This window comes from Emydura macquarii, unplaced genomic scaffold (assembly GCF_026122565.2).
Source record: "Emydura macquarii macquarii isolate MOO-44397 ecotype Brisbane River unplaced genomic scaffold, CSIRO-AGI_Emac_v2 contig_2676, whole genome shotgun sequence".
In the NCBI taxonomy this organism is placed as follows: Eukaryota; Metazoa; Chordata; order Testudines; family Chelidae; genus Emydura; species Emydura macquarii.
In genome coordinates, this window is record NW_027132813.1 from 37868864 (window position 1) to 37888035 (window position 19172).

At 43.3% G+C, this 19172-nt stretch overlaps 1 protein-coding gene across 1 annotated transcript in view; it reads right to left on the bottom strand.

Annotated features, from left to right (window-relative positions):
* Positions 1 to 10080: 10080 nt before the first annotated feature.
* Positions 10081 to 19172, bottom strand: part of WDPCP (WD repeat containing planar cell polarity effector) — a 243472-nt gene continuing 234380 nt past the window's right edge. The window contains exons 17-19 of the mRNA XM_067565236.1: positions 16687 to 16787; positions 15457 to 15485; positions 10081 to 10208 (exon numbers count right to left, since the gene is read on the bottom strand). Coding sequence (XP_067421337.1) covers positions 10158 to 10208; positions 15457 to 15485; positions 16687 to 16787 — 181 coding nt within the window. The 3' untranslated portion in view covers positions 10081 to 10157. The remainder of the gene's footprint in view (positions 10209 to 15456; positions 15486 to 16686; positions 16788 to 19172) is intronic.

A 19172-nucleotide genomic window follows, 5' to 3' on the forward strand; every position in this document is an offset into this window, starting at 1 on the left:
CACAGATACTTCCTTGCACTCAGTACAGTGGGTACATATTTTTCGCTGAGAATGTCACTGACACGCAGACCCAGGCTGACAGGCTCCACTATACAGAAAGCCGGAGATGCTTATGGGGGAGTTTAATACAAAGCAGCTGTTTCATTGCAATGAATGTATAATTGAGAATATTACCCCCCCCTCCCAATGAAGATTACGGGCACGATCCAGCAGCCTTTTCTCAGGCCGCCTGTCTGCTGATTTACATCACCGGCTCTGGCTCCGCTTTTCCAGTGCGCAGGTCCTTTGCTGGAGTTACTCCGGATTGGCATCCCGCTCACTGGCCGCGAACCGCCAGAGCTCGGGATGTGTTTAGCCCGAGCACTGAGCCCCCTGTCCGGTTCGGGCCTGATAATAGCTACTGCAGCGCCCCTGAGCTGCAGGGCCCAGATTCTGCTTGCAGTCCCGCTGGTGTAAACCGGAGACGGTGTATTGGGGCGATGAGTCAGAGTCAGGAGGAAAACATCGCAGCGGCGCTGGCTTTCGCGCAGCAGGTCCGCAGGCCGGCGGGAGTTGCGGTGACGGGGTGTTTGCAGCCACTATCGTTAGTGGAAGGCAGCGGGACGGGCGGGTGGGAAGCAAGAGTCCCTCGGTGTAAACATAGACACAAAGTGAGCGGGCAGCAGAGCCGGGTGCGTGGCCGGCTGCCCTTAAGGATCTCGCTCGCTCTCCCCCTGTCCACTAACAACGGCTCTAGCTGGGCTTGAAGCAGGACGATTTCAAACCAAATCAGGCTGGGCCGGGCTGTGTGTGTCTCCCTCGCCACAACAAAGAGCGACATCAGTTTGGTGTGTGGCAAAACTTTCCCTGCCCTCCCGCCGCAGCTTCTATTGGCGGGGTCAGGCACTTTGCTGGAGGACCCAACATGACTTTTAAACGTGATTGGTCTGCCCAGGTGGGGAATCACCGGCGGAGAACGCGCCAATAGCCGATGTCAGGGTTGAACGCAGCTCCTGACCGCGCAGAACCGCTCGCTGCTTTTCTGATTCGGTTTCGATGGCAGCGCTAGCCCGAGCTAAGCCACTAAGCGCTGGAGGGTGAAATTCGGGCCCCCGCTGAAATCTCCCTTTGACTTCGGTGGGGCCGGGCTTCACCCTAGGTGTGCCCGTGAAATTCAGCCAGATGTGGAGGGGCCGTGCAAAACCTTCAGCCCCGTTTACATACCACCCCCCCCCCCGTGGGACTGGGGGAAACGAGCCAGTATAGAAGGCCGCTCAAAGGACACGGATTCCTTATTTACACCCATCCAGCGGCCCTAGCACCCGTGACCAGGCCTCGTCTCCTGCCTCACCCGGATGGTCGGTGCTAGGACCCTGCACCGTGGGGCAGGTCCTTTTGCTGACTCACCCTGAGGCACTAGAGACAGATACGGAGGGGGTGAGCAGCGAGACACACGCCTGTCTCCTTTCAGTTATGCCCGGCAGGAAGTTTAGGCTGAGGCGTATGTTTTGCTGGTCTTAAGCACTAAAGGAAAACCTCAGGTAGGTGTTTTGTGCGTGTGGACACAATCAGTCCTAACAAATCGTGTGTGTGTGTGTGTGTGGACGCTCGCTAAATCAGCCCCTCTAGCTCTACAGTTTATGCCCTGAAGACTAGAGTTGCGGTCCGTGCTATAGATACATTTGAGCATTCTTGGGGTTTTCCTTTCCTTTTCCTTTTCTTCCCTGGTGCCGGGTTCAAGGCGCTGTACGGGACGCTCTGAGCAGGGGGTTGGATTAGGTGACCCCCCTAAAGGCCCTTCCAACCCTAATCTTCTATGAGTCAATGATTCAGAAAAGCTTAGAGAGGCATTCGTGCGGGTGTGCTTAGCCCCAGCCCTGGCATGAAAACGCTTCAAAGAGGACGCCTGTTTCCCTGGTCTCTGGTCCGTGTGTGTGATCCAAACCTGCAGGCCCCCGCTCTCTGGGACGGTAGCACGCCAAGCACAGCTTTCTTCCTCTCTCGTTCGATGTCAAGCATCCACACGGCTCAGGTTTCTCCTTTCCTGCTGTTCCGGGTTGGACTTCTCTGGGACAATCTGAGGCTCCTGGAAAAACGTTCGGGTTGGTCCCGGAGGTCAGAGTTTTGCCAGGGAAAGCAGAGAAACAGCCCGAGCTCAGCCTCCGTTTGTGTGATTCAGCATGGCCAGGGTACGCACAATGCCCTGGGCTGGCCGGGTCCCCCAAGAGTGCCCGTATGGTCAGCCTGCCCGCATCGGGGGGCAAGCGGCTGGACTTGAACTGAGTAGTAATTCGGGGAGGGTGATAATGACCAGGCGCGCGTTACAGGCCATTAGGAAATGCGGGGCAAGGGGCTTTGAAGTGCCGGGTTTTCGTTTGTCTTTCGCCTGGGCTGCACGGCATCGCCCAAACCTCCCAGGCGCCCCACACTCTCGGGAGCTCCAGTGCAGGGAAAGTGAGCGCGTCCGATGCTTTAGCCCGCAATTGCTGCCCCTCCTGCCCATGTCTGCAGCCGTGCAGCCCGCACCTCGGCTCTGAAGCCGGGGCTGCGGGCTTGCTAAGGCCGTGCAGGGCTGCAGCGTGCGGGAGGCGGTGCGGATTCAGCCCAGCCCCAGAGCACGCACCAGAGCAACTCGTGAGCGAATCGGCCGCCAGATCTGGCATATTTAAACACCTGCGGCTGGCTTCTCTGCTCTGAAGCAGCCCCTCTATATTACACGAACCTACATTAATCTCTACAAAGACACAGTTTATTGTGGCTGATTGATAATGAGATTATGGCTCCTGCACCCAAAGCCTGACATTTGCAATAATATGATCATGCCACTGTATTATTCTAGTGGCAGGAAACGCGTGTGAAGCCCTTCTCTCGCTGGGTTCGCTCTGCTGGGGTGCGGAGCAGATCTCCTGCGCCTTGCACACAGCTTCCCCCCGCAGCAGTAACTCGGACAGGACGGCTCAGAGTGGTGGGCTGGCCTCGCTGCTGTGTGCTATTGCTTGCCAATGTAACTAGCCCGGGGGGGGAGGGGGGAGGAGGGCTCGGCTGCGCAGCTGTCATTCACGAGACTTCAGAGAAGTGCTGCTCTTTTGAGGATGGGGGCCACAGTTGGTCCCCTCCATGCCTGCCCTTTCGCAATTGCATATGGCCAGCCTGCATGCGCAGCCTGATCTTCAGGTCTATGCAGTGAGCGCTACAAGGTCTGATAAAGGCCGGCAGCTCTATGGAGATCTCTGTCCTGGAGGTTAATTTGTCTCCAACGGGGTCTGCTTCCGGAATGGTGTAAATGCATCACATCTGCCCATGCAGCCCCCAGGGACATCTTGAGGCTGAACAAAGTCACTTTAGCTATATTGAATTATTTTGTAGGCAACCTATTCTTCCTTAATTGGGCGTCAGTCCTCTAGAGATGCCTGATTACAAAAACACCCCCCAATCCCATTTTTCCTTGATTATTTCACGTTTACAAAGCTTCATACTCCAGCTTTGAAATCTGCTGAATTGCCTGGAAGCTGCTGTGTACTGTACATAGCTGCAGTCTGCTTGGCTGTCTGGTGTAGCCAAACATTTTGGACGGGAGCTTCAACATACAATTATACACGGAAACATCAAGCTTTAGGCACAATTTCTGATGCTTTCCAGTCAAGGATCTCAGAGCATTTCCAAACATTAGAAGCAATGTGCATAGCACTATTATAATTAAAGGTATAACAAAAATTCCATTATAAAGGCTCATTTTCAGTTGCTTATAATTTTTTCCAATTGTTACATTTTTTCAGCAGAACTTTGGTATACTTGGTCTCAGGGAGCAAAGAAACATTTTTTTCCAGAAGCATTAGTTAAAATGCTTGCGACTTTAGGGAAGTCACTTCCTCTTTGTGCCTCAGTTCTGCATCTGTAAAGTGGGGAAAATAATTATTCCCAGCCTCACTGTTGGGGCTTGTAAAGGTAAATGTATTAATGTTTGTGAGGCAAATGGATCATGTGGTGAAAAGCTTATAAAGCAAGGCAAACAATCCACATCTTTTTTCAGCACAGGACTTGGATAGCCTGGTGTAAATAAGGCATATGAAACACACGGAATAGTGAAGATAAAATGAAATCTTGAACAGTTGCTTCAGTCACAGAGGTCCCCGTTCAGCAAGGTACTGAAGCATGTATCTAACATTAAGCTGTGAGTTATCTCATTGGGATTATTTATGGGCTTGAAGTTAAGCGTGTTCGTCAGTATCTTGCTGAATTGGGGCCTGAGCATTAGCCCTCTTCTGCATTGAATGAGGCACAGCTCCTGTGGGGAAAATTGTCCACACTTACGTAATTAAATAGCATCTTCTGAGGCACATACAGATGGTTGAAGGGCAACCTTATCACCTTAACACGTCCTGATTTTGGGCAACACTTCATGTTGCAACCTTAATGGTCTCTGTAGGGTTTTTGGCATGGAATTGATGAATTACCGCTGACACATGTATGAGGTAAACACTGATTCCTCCATTCTACAGCTGAGGAAAAGGAAGTAAGGAGAGATTAAGGGCCAAATGCAACTATTATTGAAGTAACTTCCATGGGACTTGGGCTGGGCCTTAAGGGACAGATTTTGAAAGGTGCTTAGGCGTTGCTTCGACTGGTGCTGCAAAGCCTAAGGCCCAGATTTACAAAAGTATTTAGGTGCCTAACTCCCACTGATTTCCCATTGGGCATACATGACACAGATGGCGAAATCCCATTGGCAAAAGTGCCGTAGGAGCCCAACTAGCACTGAAAGTCACATTCGAAACTGTGACTTTGCTGTCTAAATTACTCAGGTCTTGCAATGCTGAGCAACGCAACACCTACAAGCCTGTGTCTAAGTGTCTTGCCCACGGTCACCTTGCAGGCAGAAATACAAGCAAGGGGGAATGTAATGACCTTCAGCACCTGCTGCAAGGCTTGTCTGGGCAGGGTTGAATGAAATGGCAAGAGAAGGACAGATTTTATAATCGTTTAAAGCTTATTTTGGCCTGTTGTGTAACTATTGTTCTGCCCCGAGGAGGGCCAATCTAATTCTCAACCTATATGAATAAATACATAAATATAAAGGCACAGTAGAAAGCAGGGCCCATGTACTTTGTGCCCATGGTCTGCACCCCTTGCTGCAGAGTTGTACTCCAGAATCTCAGCTCTCCTAGGGGGAAAATTGTTTCTTGGTTTTGTAGAAAATATGAATCAAGTGTGAACTGAAGCATTGTTGTCCTCCGGAGTTTGGAGACAGCCTGAAACAGAAGATCTGAGAGGTGTGAACTGCTTCACTTGCCTCAATGGGGGTGTTAAATGTGGAACTTAAAAGATGACAAGTTAATTATCAATGCTGCTGATCAATTGAGCTGAAACAGCCAGCAAATGTACTTATGCCGCAATCCAAAACTGCCTCATATGTTTCCAGAGCTGGAGACTTTAATAATTTTATTAATATAAAAATAAATAACACAGGGACTACTCAAATGATTGTATTAATCATTTTTCATATTGAATTAATTCAACGATCCCTTTGTTGGTTTAAATGAAGCTGCCACAGGCCTTCTAGTCCGCTATTCCAGCATGCTGCAGAATCCTGGGACCTTGCTTCAGAATTTAGGCCCAGAATAGATGTCAGACAAATTATGAACTTTTCCTTAGAGGGGACCAGGAATGAGTCACCATGGGTGACTCATGTTGTTTAATAACAAGAGTCCTACCAAATTCACTGCTGTGAAAAATGTGTCACGGACAATGAACTCTGTTCTTCCCCATGAAATCTGGCTATTCTAGGGGAGACCAGCTTTCACAGAGCTGGGCAGCTAGAGAGCAGCGGCTGCTGGTGGGAAGCACAGGTCTGAAGGCAGCACCACCAGTAGGAGTAAGGGTGGCAATACCATACCATGCCACCTTACTTCTGCATTGCTGCTGGCAGTGGCGCTGCCTTCAGAGCTGGGCGCTCAGCCAGCAGCTGCCCTCTGGCCACCCAGCTCTGAAGGCAGCAGCACAGAAGGGTGGCAATACCACAACCCTCCTATAATAGCCTTGTGACCCCCCCCACAAACCACCGTTGGGTCGGGACCCCCACGGTTACAGTATTGTGAAATTTCAGAGTTAAATATCTGATATCACTAAATTTGCGATTTTTAAAATCCTATGAGCATGACTGACCAAAATGGCCTGTGAATTTGGTAGGGCCCCATTAATAACTAAATGATATTGGTGTGTGGAAGAGTGCGGCTCCAGGTTTTAGAATCTCAGACCTAGTCTTGGTGTCAATGATTTCTTTAGCACGTACACAGTAGATGGTGAGCTTTTAAAAAAATCATATTAGTTGTGCTAATGACCAAGGCATAAGCACAAGGTCAGTTTTGAGGGTGTGAATAACAGAGGGGGTTCAGATAAGAACATTTTCTGATCAGATCAAATATGGCTTTTGTCTGAAAAGCTAGTTCCTTTAAAAACCAATCAACTAACAAACAAACAAACACCACTACCAACAAAAAAGCTGCCCAAAACCCTGGGCAGCTCCCTTGAACTATGAGGTTACTTCAAAAGCTCTCAGCATATGACTCAAGTTGACATGGCTATTTTGCTGAAAACCGCTACCGCGCTGTAGCATTGTTCCCATTCAGTAGACAATAATCCAGAAAATAACATAGTGATTGAACAATTTAACGAACAAAACTTGCTACTGTCTCCCTGCATACTCTACATACAAACCCAGTAACCAAACAAGACACTGTCTGCCATGATTACCCAGATTCCTTGGCTCTGGCACGTCATTCAAGTGGCACAGAAGCTGTGGGGCTGCCTTTCCAGTCTACAGCCTGGAGCTGTGCCCTAGCCCCAGAATGAGGGAGGTAGAGGCTGTCACCCCAATCACCTCACCTTTCGCTTGTGTGAAGCCCAAGTAATTTGTTACGTGGGTGAAGTTAATTTCACCCTCAATGACCCATCATCAACTGAAAGGGAAACAGCATCTACACTCAAGTCTGGCAGGTAAAGGAGGTCACTGTTATGAATGGAAGAGCTCAAGAAAATGGGCAATGTATGATCTAGGGATTTAAAAAAAAATCTGATTCTGAGATAGTTGAGTAGCTCATAACTGGGTGACATGACGTGTTTTAAACAGGCCTGAAATGCCAGGGAACAAGGACATTGTGTGTGTGTGTGTGTGTGTGTGTGTGTGTGTGATTTTTTTTTTTAACACAGTTTTGTGCCAAACTGCAGCGCCAGAGGTCGAGTGACTAGATGAGAGAGCGGAATGCAATGCTGCAGTCACAGGTCACTGTGGACATGCCAGCTCTCTAGTGCAGCAGACTCTTGGCCTATTCTTTCTCTCATCCCAGGGCATGCAGACACTCACCTTAAGCGCTGGTGGCTGTGGCTGCTGGATTTGGGTGAACTGTGCTGAGAGCTGGTTAGCCTGAGACACCGATAAAGCCCTTGCCATTCATTTGGCTAAGTCCAGGCTTTAAAAAAGTTTGCTGGACTGGAAACCATTCGAGCTGAACTGTCAGTGTTTTTTTTGTCCCGGTACGTCATGAAAAATTGGGCCACACAGGATGGATGCGACCTAGTTTATTACATTGCTACTGTCACTATATTTGCTGTTCTTTAATGTTTAGTTACTCAGGTCTGAAAATTGTGGCTTTAGCCGCTCTATTTCTCAGTTTTTCTATTTGTAGTTACTGTCCTGGAGTGTGACAAAGAGTAAATAAAACTACAATACTAATGACACTTAGCACTTTGCACCCAAATATTTCAAAGCATCTTACAAAGATGGGGAAGTATTATTAGTGTCATTTTGCACCTGGGGAAATGGAGGCACACAGAGGTAAAGCAGCTTGTCCAGAGTCAAACATGGCATTAGGGTCAGAGCTAGGAACAGAACTCAGAGCTCCCGATTCCCAGTTCGGTGCTCTAATCAGTAGACAATTATTGGCTTTGAAGATGTAAAACCCTATATAAATGCTAAATATCATAATTGAGAAGAGCATACACAGTAAAGTAGAAGTGTAAATTATACCGTTATATGTTTAAATTACAAGTATGTAATAATATGAGATATAACAGTCATTGTGTAGGCACCCTTTCTGGTGTGGTGTAAAGAAAATAGATGATTTCAGGTCATGCAATGTACTCCTCAGTGTTATCAGTACAGAACCATTGCACACAATCCATTTGTGACTTTCCTTGCTCTGACCTCTGGCTAATAGTCATTGCTAACTCATGGCTGTAAATAGAAATTAATATATACAAAATTAATATAAACATTAGTTCAGAACCTGTTTTGATTTTTGTCAATAAAATCTCCCAGCAATAACGCCCAGAAAATGACCCTGCTTCACTGGAGAGCTTCTCTTTCATGTCTTACATCCAGCACAAAAAACTGCAGGGAAGAAGGATGAATATGGTCACAAGGTTGAAGCATAAAGAAAAACATATGCCCATTTTCAGCTAAATCCCTTTTCAACACTTTTCCAGGATAGAACTCCAAAAAAGCCATAAAGAGAGTTTATTAAAAACTGAGATTTTAGGAAACAACATTCTTGATCTTATGTACATTTCTAGCATCACTTCCCGTATATTTTTAAACTGAAATCCTCTTAGCATGCAAAGTAAATAGATTATGATATACTGAAGGATTACGGATCACTGTCTGGTGTCAGATTAATCCCACATATAGACCATCACTTGTACTGACAGAAATATGGCTTCAATTCAGCAAAACAGCTCTATGGCTAGGTAACACATTTCAGCGTTTTATGTAGAGCAAGTGAGAGGTTTCCTTGATCTGTTGTTGCACTGCATCTATCTCAGGAATTAAATAAAATCTGTATCATATGTAACACATGCTCTCCTCAAATTACTGTAACCATCCATTATATGTACAGCTGTATATAGTGAAATGTTTGTTTCACAGTTTTCACTTTATGAATATTTTCCCCATTGAATAATACTGAATTTTATGCATTTTAACAGATTTGTTAACTCAAGACATAAGCTTTTTAGTATGTTTTAATAGACATATCTGAATGCAGTGATACAAACAAACTGTTAAAATATGTTGGGGTTTTTTTTTTTTCCAACACCAAGATTTTAGCAGCATTTTGACTCAAGGGAAAAAATGACTTGCCCAACAAACAGTAAATATATACATTTTAAATAAATGCAGATTTTTTCAACACAGTATTTCTAAACAGTTTAATTTTTTTTTTTTAAAAGTGTTTTTATTCTTAATTCATTTATCAGTGACAGTACCATTTAACGCCAGTAACCAAAAAGCAAATTCAAGAAGTTCATTGGCTTTCAGTTTTATATAACTGAATGGTCCAAAAATCAAGCTTAATCTATATGTGTATATACAGTAAAGTACAATATATGTGTGCATACATAATATACTGGATTAAATGGAAGAAAGAAACAGAATAATGTTTCTTTTTTCTTTGAATAGTTCAGGAACAAGTACAGTAATGAAAAAGGTTAAGTTACCTTCTCAGTGCATTTTCAGTTAGTGGCTGGAAGAGCAAGATTAAAATCTGGACTCCAATAGAATGATGTTTAAGAGACTCCATGACTTTTTTAAAAGGCAAAATAATGCTTATTCAACTAAGATGATATATGTAGATACGAAAATTGAGAGCATTCTTAGAAAAACGCTGCTGACTGTGAAAAGCTGCTCTTTCACTGAGGTATCCTGAGTGAAGATTTTATCTGTTAGTATCTCGGTAGAATGGTTTTCAGAGCCTTAAGTGGAAATTCAAATTTGCATCCAAGTGAAGATTGTTAAAATATATAATGCATGGAGAATTACAGAGAATTTGCTCTGTCAGGTTTATGGATTTGTTTAATGAAAAACAAATCTTTCAGCATTACCATTTCTATAGTAATACGGGGCTCCGTAATTATTGGATTTTGTGTGTCATAGGATGTCATGATGAACATCTCACAATATTGCTCCTCATAAATAAACATGGATCAGTTTTTGCAAAGATATGTACCTATAAATCAACAATTCAGTGTTTTAAGAACAACAATATCATTGAAACTTTTAACTTTTCTCTTGAAGGGCCTGATCCAAAGTCAACTGAAGCCAAATGAAAGACTGCGATGAACTTCAATGGGAGTTGAAGCCGGCCTTAACGACTTTTCTTTTAAAGTGAAAGTATTCATATTCTTGTTTATACTAGACCAAAGTGTACCACTTTCAGAGACCCATTTCCTCCAGTCTCCTAGAAGAAAACAATCCCCCCCCCCACATAAAATCACACATTAGAGTAAAGAATTAAATGCAATGATAGATTTAAAATGTTACCCTTTTTGTATTTAAGAAACTCCCAAACAAACACAAGGAAACACAAACATATCTAAATATTGACTCCAATTAACTTTTGTATGGAAGCTTATTTGCAAAGCTAAACTTTATTTTGCTTTTGTTACCTTTAATTACAATTTATAACAAACATTCTAAAATTCTATGAATGCCAATATTAAGGCAGCCGGATTTTTAAAGCGAGGGATGCAATCGTAAGCCTGCACATACTTGATTTAAGTGCACATAAATTGGAGCGCAACAAATGCATGTGCATAACTGAAACCTAGCCCATTATTTTTGTTAGGGACATGACAATTCATGAAAACAGTATGTGCCTCTAAAATCCAAGGGTGTTTCATAATACATGTTGTTAGCATGCCTACAAAAAATGTGAAAACTTTGCTAAGGAAAGTGCTATGCTCTAGTGAATCATTGCTTCCCTTTCAAGTACATGTAAGTAGAAACCTCTTCGTGATGCAAAGAAAACTAGGTGTGGAGCTGAAATCAAAGGAAAGCGGGTGTATGTGCTCTACTGTAGTTTACAAAATACATTCATTTAAACTGAAAAAAAAAGTGGAAAACTGGCAAGAGGAAGGGTGTGTAAGTTAAGGCTGCCTTAGGCTTGTGTGTGTGCTGGCAAGTTCAGTGGGATTCATGTAGCTTTTCACTCTTTCACATCAAGGGAGAAAAAAAATCCTTGCAACCTAATAAGGAGCATTTACCAGAGCAGTAGCTCCATCTTATGGTATATATATTCTACCACAGAGATAGACATCACGTTCTTAAACAATGCCTCAGTGCACAATGCATATTTTACAGCTGCATGTTCAGAGTAAAAAACAGAGTATTTCAACAGCTAGAATTTTGTCAATGTAAATGCTCCATTTTATTTCCAGCCTCTTGTTTGGCATTTTCGCTGCTTGGTGGATGCAAGAAAGAGTTGGAGAGCATGTTTTTAAGGAGGTACTCGGCCTTTCCTGGATAAAGCTTCATGCACCGGGTAAATGCCAACAGTTGTTTATAGGAAAATAAAAGTGTTTCCCCATTCCCCTCTATATAACCAAGCACTTCTATACCACACCCCCCACGTTACCTAATGCTGAGACAAGTCACCTTTCCTGGTGAATGTCATGCATAGCCTCTACCACAACTCTCACAGGCAGATCTTGCAACAAAGCTCGTGAATGGTAAGGTTCTATGTCTTCTTAATGGATGTAAGACTCTTAGAACTTTAATTTGTTTAACTGATACCGGACATTTCAACTCTAGTTCCCACAAGCCAGTCCAAATTCCTGGATAATTATTGACATAACTCTTTTTCTAGGTGAAGGAATGTAGCACCTGCTCAAATCCTGGTTTTTTAATCTAACGTTTCAACACAAGACAATGTCTACATCTTTACTGCAACCATGCTGTTTTGTTCCTTTTTCACGCCTCACTCCTCCTTGTGTGAGACTGACCGCCATCTTGTCGTCCACGAAAAGGGTAGGACAGGAATTCTCCTCTGTAGGGGTTGTGGTCATTTTGTTAATTCATATATAATACAATTATGAATAACTTTGCACTTACATGGTGCCAGGCTCTCAAAGAACTGCATAAAAGGCCAGTAAGCATCATCATCCCAATTTCAGAGGAGGATACTGAGCCACAAGGAGGTTAAGGCCTGCCTTTTCAAGGGTGTGCAGTTTGAGACATCTGGAGGCTGTTTTTTATAGAGGGTGATCAGTGCCTCTGGAGATCTAACTGCATTAAGTTAGGCATCCGAAAATTAAGGCAGAAGAGCCTTCTGAAAATGTGCAGCTCATCCAGGTAGAAGAGAATTGGGAACAGAACTTGAGTCTCGTGACTTCCAGTCCCTGAACCAGCTGAACGCAAATGCCAGACTTGAACCCCACAAAGGTTTGGAGCTGACTTTCCACACTTATCCCCATCTCTACCTCTAATCACTAGATCAGCTGGACTTACAGTGGCCAATGATGAGAGTACAGCTAATCATTTCTTCTAGGAAATAACTAATCACCTTAAACTGGTAAAGCATTTTTGATCAAATATTTGACTATATGACAATGATTCTTCTGGATCTGGCAGGTGAATGGGAACAGTTTCCTGAAGTTTCAGGGAGGAGTTTCCTACTTGTCCGGATTCACAATGAGCAAAGAATATACAGGTAATGATGTACGTGCAAGAGATTGTTTGCCTTATGTTGTGGATATATTATCAGCAAGGCACCCAGTCTCCACTCCCTGAGGGAATAGGCCACTTCTGACCACCAGCTCTTTGGCATAGCCCTGCCCTATGGGGCAAATGAAATCCTTAACTTCATGGTCACAGAGGTCTCCCTAGCAGCAGAACCAGTGCAGTTCCACTGTGGCAGAACTGGCTGGATTTTGGATGGGCACCCCTTTTGTGGCACAGAGTCCAGCATTGTGAGGGCCCCTTCTGAAGCAATGTACAGGTGGCAAAGCCAGGCAAGAGGAACAGCAGGATGAAGGAGGACATACACTGGTGCATTGGAGGGATGCTTCAACCATTCGGCTTCACAGCCACTCTGTGGCTTGAGATGGGAGCTGGAGGGGGTCCTCTGGCTTCCCATTGGAAATATCCAGAGTTCAGCCCCTAACTGGGCTGGGTGCCGAGTCTCAGGTTTTGGCCCTCCGTGTGCATGCATTTTAACAATCTCCTAGTTGGAGACACAACATCTCCCTAAAGCATAAGCCTCGTTCCCTAAGGCTTTGGCAATATTGATACTGAATCTAACAGGCTACTCTCTCAGGCTCATTCTGTGATTTTCAATAAAACAACATTCAGTCCAATTAGCTGGACAAAAGGGGACATTTTTCATTCTCAGGATCTTATGAGAATGTCAAATATATATCTACAGAGAAAATTTTTTTCAAAGCAAAAGGAATGATGTAAAAGAATACTATCTGGATTTTGAACTTGTACAGAACATTTAGCATGCAGGATATAATGCAAAGGATGGACATGCATGTGATATTCTATAACAATACATTAACAGGTTGTTCAAGTTACAGAGTTAAGCACTACAAATTCAGGAAATGTCAAAGTTCATGTTGCTTGTATGGCTTTGAAGTGTGGTTCCACTCTGAAAAGTGACAATGTAAAAATGGCTCCATCTTGCTTCCCTGTGTAATAAGAGTCATTGTCATAATTGCTCACTTCAGTGACAAAGATAAATTGTTCCTGCTTTTTCCTCGAGTCTACTCAGCTTCAGATGATGAAGCAGGATCCTCTTTCCCCCCGTGTATCAAAGAGAATTGTCTATCAAGTTTTATGATTTGAATTATTGTAGCAACTAGGAGCCTTAATCACAGACTAGGACCCCAGGATGCTTGGTGCTGTACAAACACAGCTTACATCAGTCAGACAGAGCAAAGCACATTCACTGAAATCAGTGGAATTGCACAGATGTCATTGAGGGCATCATGTGAAGACAGTATCATCAAAGGCATAGTTTACCTTGCAAAATCTTTATTGAGTGTGACTCTACACAAAAAGAACAGAATCCAACCTGTCACTTCCCAGCCTGAGTTTGCAAGGGTGGCAGTCAGGGGGAAAAAAGGCATATTTTGACTTGTAGACGGAGTACATTGGATCTGGAGTCACTGAGAGACAATGAACACAAAGCCCCACAATTTCAACAGTCACTTTTCAGAGCAGACCTTCACTCTATCTGCTCCCAAGTCTGTGCACATTACGATACAGTCTTTCCAGAATCAAATGAGATCATGTAATTAAAGATCAGAAAATGCTTCTCCAATCCTAGATACATATGCACATCTTGTAATATTTTCTTTTTCTTTTCACTTATGCTAATTTAATAGTCATTATGGTCCAGCATATCTGTAATGACCCAGACTTTGTAATACAGTATCTTCCCTTATTGCTAGGGAATCTGAATCATTTTGGCAGCACCCATGTACTGTGCATGTTCTTTTCAGCCCGTAGCACATCATTCCTTAGCTGCTTAGAGGAGGGGAAACTAGTTACAAAGCTAACATAGCTACGCATGCATGCACAGAAGAGATATTTTAAGGTACATTTCAGGAAAGGAAGCTGTTAACTATTAAGAAAATGTAGCTGTAAACATAGGTATCCTATGCATGCCAGCAAATGTTCACCAGTATGCTGTATTGTACACTTATGGCCAATGCAGAGAGGGCAGGGTTGGTTTAAAGAGACAGCGGGATTCCCTCTGAGCAGGGGAATCTCCCACAGGTGCAGAGCTAGCATAGTCAATGCTGTGCCACCTGCTCTGGGACTGTCCCTCACCCCCCCCCCCCCCATGAGAGGGTGTACTGGAACATGAGGGGGGCTGGAGAAGGTGTGGCTGGAACATATTGCTCTGTGGGGATCCTGGGCTGATAGAACAGCACCTAGAGAGTTGTTCTACTTGGCACAGGCTGTTTTTATGATGGGAAACAGTGTATTTTCAGATGGTCCTTGTGAGAGAAAGGGGAGGGAAGGTTGGACAGTTTTTGTTCCATTTTGTAAAGGTCATCTTTTTGTACAGAGGCCAAACACTGAAGATTTTGGTCCCCCACAAAGTGAGTTTCAGAAAGTTGTAAGGAAGAGTAAACGGGTTAGAATGGAAACTATTTTGTAATCTTAGCCGCAGTGGTTACTGCCACACTCCTAAACAAAAATTAGGGGAGTGTATTTCTCCTCAAAGATCCTGAACTGACAACTCTATAGACTGAAGGGTTCCCCATATCCAGAGATCTACCACAGCACTGGCAGCAGCAACAGTGCAGGCCACCCGACCCACAATGCACCACACACACGTACAAATCAAATACGTTCTAAAGGGCGAAGGGCAATTTAACTCTTTGTGCCTCTTTAACTGTTGGTCTCACTGCTGAAACTGCCCAGGGTGCCAATTAGTTGAAAACGTGGTGGTGGTTTCTGTGAGATGGATGTGGACGGAGCCTAATTGCTCATTTCACATTTTCCACCGGATCGATAGCAGACAATAACAAATTTTGATCCCGGGTGATCTGGGCTAGATTCAAACCATGGCTCCGATTTACAAGCCCGCTGGATATGGCACTTCCACTGACAGAAGTCCTGCACGTGGAAGGCTTGAAAGATCAGGCCCTGTACCAAGATGTTGAAATAGAGTAGCATGAAAAAAAAAGTGTTACCTGTTCTGCCTGAATGTCCTCAAAATTCCCTTTAAAACACAAGAGGACAACGTTATTACAGAGCACTGAACTTGCTGGAAAACAAACAAGCAAGGTTAATATGTGAGCGTTCACTTTTCAGACTCTTGATAGGATACAGCTCTTCTCTATCCTATCATGCAATGGATGAATTAAAGCATTTAACACATTACATATGTCTATATGTGCATGTGTGATTACACCCTGCTCCCCAAACGCTGCCAAACCATAGCAAGATGCATTTTGCAGAAGGCAGCATGGCAGATATGAGCTCAGTGGCAGAGCCACGTCCAGGAATAATACATGCATGAGCTGACCATCTGCAACAGAGAGGATGTAGGATACGCTAAAGGCGGCTCTGGTAGCACAACCCTTTCATGTCGATCTCTTTGAAAAATGTGATATCATACTGGAACATGGCAAAAGGTTAATCTCTTTACCTCACCTATTTTACAAATATCCTTAGGTACATCAGTATGTCTGGCATGGTGACTAGGGCCAGGGCTATACATTAAACTGGCATCGGTATAACTACGTCACTCAGGGATGTGAAAAATCCATACCCCAAGTGATGCAGCTGCACCAACCTAACCCCAGGTGTACACAGCGCTATGTCAACAAGAGGGCTTCTCCCATCAACATAGCTACTGCCACCTAGGGAGGTTGATTAGAGCTCTCCTGTTGGTGTAGCACCATCTTCACTAAAGCACTGCAGTGGTGCAGCCATGCTGCTGCACCCTTTGAAGTGTAGACCTGCCCCAGGAAAGACAGGCCCTCACACTGTGGCTTCCCCATGTTGAAACATTCCGGCATTTCTAACTATTACATAGTTCTGACAAATGTTTGAAATACCTGACTCGGCTGTTCACTTCAGAAACATCCTTGCCGAAATAGCGTTGTTTGTTATTTTACGAACTATTGACTTCGATGAAGCTGCACTGGTTTACACCAGTTGAAGATCTGGCTCTTTTATACTAAACGAATGATAAATAGTTTTACAAAGATGGGGAAACTGAGCCACAGAAGGTCACAAGAGTCAGGAATAGATCCTGCTGCCTCCTTGTTCTGCTGTCACTCAGTTAAGCATCTGTGAATTTTCAGCACTAGCTTATTTTTTTCTTTCTGAACTCAAGATTCTTCCAGGCTATCGATTTACACTATTTACAACTTCTTTCCATTGTGCTTATTTGAAAGTAACTTGTTAATTCTTACCTGCTGGATTCCAGGACCAGGCTTTATCCATTAGAGAAGCAGCACCGATATCCAATCCAAGCTCACTCTCCCTGTTGTCTGTTTGTCTATGGGTAGTAGAACTTAGAGGGGGAAAAAAAAAGGGATGGTGGTGGAGAGGGTTATATAATAGACAGTAAAGGCATTTTGTTTGTTTACATCTTTAAAAGCCCATGGCAGTCTATAATTCACCATTTTCAAACTGTAGCTCTTTTTTAAAAATAGATGCTACTATTTGTTGACTGTTTTACTATGAAAACTCTCTTGCCTGTTCTGTCAGTCAAAGATGTAGTGTAATGTTCTTGTCTTTCAAGCAATTAAGGGTTTTGTTAAAGAGGTTTCACCCAACAGATCATCAGATTGTTCTAACAGACAAGAGGAATGTTTCACATTGAAATAGTTCTAAGGAACAGCAGTCAGTCAGATACCACGATGCCAAGAAAGCAGGATGTGATGTCCAAAACTCCATCATCTAATTTTTCTCACACTTAAAAAAGCCCCCAAACCAAAAAAACCTACAACACTAATAGAAGTTGTGAGCTTTTACTCTGTGCTGCTCCTTCTCCTCAAAGAAAAGACACATGATGTTGTGGAATGTATGCATAAGTGATTAATTTTGTTTTGGTAGTCTTGATTTCTTCATTCATCCTTCTATTGTTCATTCATCCTCAATCTTTTGTTATTCAACAATATATGCAGGCAATCTTCTTCCCCAGGCAATGGAATCAGAATGTTAGATTTCAGTAGATACATTAACTTGTTTAGCATCAGCATGCCAAGCAGGATCTTATCCTGCAGTCCTCACGCTAGCAAAACTCCCAGTGAAGTCAGCAGGAGTTTTGCCTACAGGAAGAGAAGAGCAGAATATAAAAATTGGAGAAATTCTTAAGCAGGGCCAGTGGGATTCTGTCACTTCTTCATTCTAGTGGATTTCCCTCCAACCAGTTTCTCTTTGGATATAGTAACATCGACTCTATTGCACTCCCATTTGCAGAGGGACAATGACACCACATGCCATTTTTTTAAAAGTCTGTGAATAGATTAACAAGTGCTTCTTTTAATTTGGGGCAGAAGTAAGTTGTGAGAATGAAAATGTGGCTGCTTTCATGTTGCACGCTTATTAACAGCTACAGCGCACAATCTCGTTTGGCTTTGATAATACAAATAATAGATTCCAGACATAAAAAGCCCTTTATTACTGACAAGAATGTAAATAATTAAAGAAAGAGCTCAGACTTTCCCTATGTCTTTGTCTTTCTACTCCCAGTACAGTGAAGATTCTGCAAGCAGCTGTGAATCCATAAAGCAACTTAAAGCAACCCTGCTCCTCATCAGCTTTCCCCAAGCCATATTAAAGCCACAATAATGCAACAGCTCCATCACACTAAGCTTTATTGGCTCAGCAAAAGAAACTAAGAAACTTCATTGGAGACCAGATTAGGCTGGTTACAAAATGGAGAGATTCTTTTGCTCTCTGACCCCATTATCTTTTCCATAGTATCTTGATCAGCTTTCTTACACATAGTCTGGATTCTGTGGAGACCTATAAATTGCTTTTTTGGCTGCCAAATTGCTGTAACCCTTCTATTTTTATGTTTTAAAAGAGCTTAAAACTGTCCATCCTCTTTGGATGTGTCTTTAAAATTGGCCAGTGCTGGGAGGATTTTGTATACATCCGAAGGCTTAGAAGAAGATGTTGCTTCTACCGAGCTGCTAGTTTATGGCCAACAAATATGAAAAGCCCAGTGGGGATAAAAGGAACTTAACCAGTTCTATCTAATACATATAAATCTACCTAAGAGCTCAGTGCACTAGAAATACTCAATGTACTACATATTCTCAGCCTAAAGATGCAGAAATGGGTCTTTTGCACATATGCCACATGTTCCTTTTCAATGCCAAGTTAATATGAATTAGAACATTCTGAGATGAGTAAACAAGGTCAATCTGGGCTGGACCAACTTGGATCAACATAAAGTAATTGTCAGGTTTTTCTTTCAGCCATGACAGTTTGTTTTGGCTCAGCAGTCCCAAAACTATAGATTATAAAATGTTTTTAGTGAAGCTGTTGCCAGACACTTTGTTTATTCTCCTTGTTTTGAAACTTTCCATTAATTACACATATAGCTTATATGACAAAGCCAAGTTATTTTTTCAAACTTTTTTCTTGAATAATCAGATGAGTTAATTTAATATGTTAATAATCTAATTAATCTAGAGAGACGCACACTAACAAAAAGTGTATTTGCTATGCAACAACAAATCACTAGTACCAATACTTAATTGTATATCTTCAAAGAGCTGTACACACATTAATTAATCCACCCAACATCCCTGGAATTCAGTGACTAGTCTTGCCTCAATTTTACAGACATAAAAACTGATTTGCCCAAGGCAACATATATGCACCTATCCAGCATTCTTGGTGCACCTGAAACTCCCACTGACTTTCAGTGGCGTTTTGAATA